The 1,918-nt window shown below is 56.4% G+C and overlaps 1 protein-coding gene across 1 annotated transcript; it reads right to left on the reverse strand.

The window, feature by feature from the left end:
• Window positions 1–118: 118 nt before the first annotated feature.
• ETH_00043935 (uncharacterized protein) lies at window positions 119–1,816 on the reverse strand (the record flags this gene model as incomplete). The annotated part of the gene is made up of 5 exons (XM_013375525.1): window positions 119–127; window positions 546–734; window positions 898–1,054; window positions 1,323–1,559; window positions 1,797–1,816. The coding sequence occupies 5 exons, from the start codon at window positions 1,814–1,816 to the stop codon at window positions 119–121; spliced, it is 612 nt and encodes a 203-aa protein (XP_013230979.1).
• Window positions 1,817–1,918: the final 102 nt, after the last annotated feature.

Consider the following 1,918-nt stretch of genomic DNA (forward strand, 5'->3'; position numbering starts at 1 on the left):
GCGCGGGCCAGCAGCAACTTGAAGGCCAGGCTGTTGGCCGCGTCCCACTTGTTGAAGGCGTCGCTGTCGTGGGCCATCAGCAGCGCCGTGTCTTCGTCGCTTCTGCTGCACTTGACTTTCACGGGAGCTGAAAAGTCCCGAAACAAAGAAAGGCAGCAAGGCTCTTCAATGCCCTCGAACTCGAAACTCTGCTCCTCCTCCACCAGCTCCAGTACCTGCAGGAGCAGCAGCAGCAGCAGCAGCGGCGGCGGCGGCGGTGGCGCAGGCGGAGAGGGGATAGCTGCGGAGGAAGCGCCGTAGCAGCGGCGGACGACGCGCAGCAGCAGCTAGCAATGCGCAGCAGCAGCAAACAACCCGCAGCAGCAGCAAACAACCCCCAGCAGCGCAGCAGCAGCAAACAACGCGCAGCAGCAGCAAACAGCGCGAAGCAGCAGCAAACAACGCGAAGCAGCGAAAAACGCTGCGCAGCAGCAAAAAACGCTGTGCTGCAGCAAAAAACGCTGCGCAGCAGCAGCGAGCTCTGCGCAGCAGCGCAGCAGCAGCACCTGGGTTGGGGGGTCTAGAAGGTCCTTTTTGGAAACTTTTCCAATAAGTCCAGTTTTGACTGGAATGACTAAAGGCAACTTCGTTGGCTGTCCTGGAGTTGGAGGGGTTTTTTGTCGCAGCCGCAAAAAGAACTTTTTGCTGCTGGCGTCGTAGCGCTGCTCCAAAACCTCCACTTCAGGGGTTCCCGCCTAGCCACAAAACCTAAACCCTAAACCCTAAACCCTAAACCCTGAGTTTTGGCCTCTGGCGGTGCGCGCGTATGCAGCGCTGCTGCAGAAAAGGCCCCGTCAAACGCAAGTTCGACACTCTCACCCGCCCCGGAAACCCTAAACCCTAAACCCTAAACACTACCTGGGAGTACCAGCGCTCGAACTGGGTGAAGTCTTTGTTGTTTGCATCCGCCATTGCTTTTCTAAAATCATCACAAGTCACTGCTTGTCCATCATGTCTTTTGAAATATAAATCCATTCCTTTTCGGAAACCCTCGGGGCCCAGCAGCGTGTGGTACCTGCGTCAAACCCTAAACCCTAAACCGTAAACCCTAGACCCACGCCCGAAACCCCACAGCTCCTGCTGGTCCTGTCGCCTCGCCGTTGAGGGTTTAGTGACTGCGAGGGTTTGAGGCATTGCAGACCTGCGGTTTGCAGAAGTTAGGGTTTAGGGTTTGTGGCAGCCAATCGGGTTTAGGGTTTGCAAACGCTAGGGTTTATGACTCAAGCATTCAGTAGTTCTGTTACTCATGGTTTAGGGCTTAGGGTTTAGGGTTTAGGGTTTACATGCGGACGACTTCCGCGCCCTTTTCGTAGACTGTGAGTGTGTAGAAGTTGTCCATTGCTATGTAGGCCTCGGGCCTTATGGGGTGACTCATGGGGCCCGCATCTTCGGGGAACTGGTGGGCCCTCAAGAAGTTGACATCTTCGATTCTTTTGACAGCAGCAGAGCCCATTGCAGCAGAAAAGAGTTGGTCTCTAAACACAGTCAAACCCTCTTTGAGAGTCAACTGGAACCAGTCCCTGCAGCCGCAACAGCCGAAGCCTAAACCCTAAACCCTAAAGTTGCCGGCGCGGGAAGCTGCGCAAGGTCCTTAAACGCGAAGCGTTCACACTCCGCTGCCCAAACCCCAAACCCCAAACCCCAAACGCCAAACCCCAAACCCCAAACGCCAAACCCCAAACCCCAAACCCTAAACCCCAGGGCCACCTGCAGGTGACTCTGTTGCCGGTCCAGTTGTGGAAGTACTCATGGCCCACCACTCCCAGGATCCTCTCATACTCCGCGTCTGCAGCACCCCAAACCCCAAACGAGCGTTTACCCTCTCAACCCCCCCCCACTCCCCCCCAACAACAGCAGCAGCAGCAGCACCACCCCTCCC

Source organism: Eimeria tenella, genomic scaffold (assembly GCF_000499545.2).
Source record: "Eimeria tenella Houghton genomic scaffold, Eth_scaff2850, whole genome shotgun sequence".
Taxonomy (NCBI): domain Eukaryota; phylum Apicomplexa; class Conoidasida; order Eucoccidiorida; family Eimeriidae; genus Eimeria; species Eimeria tenella.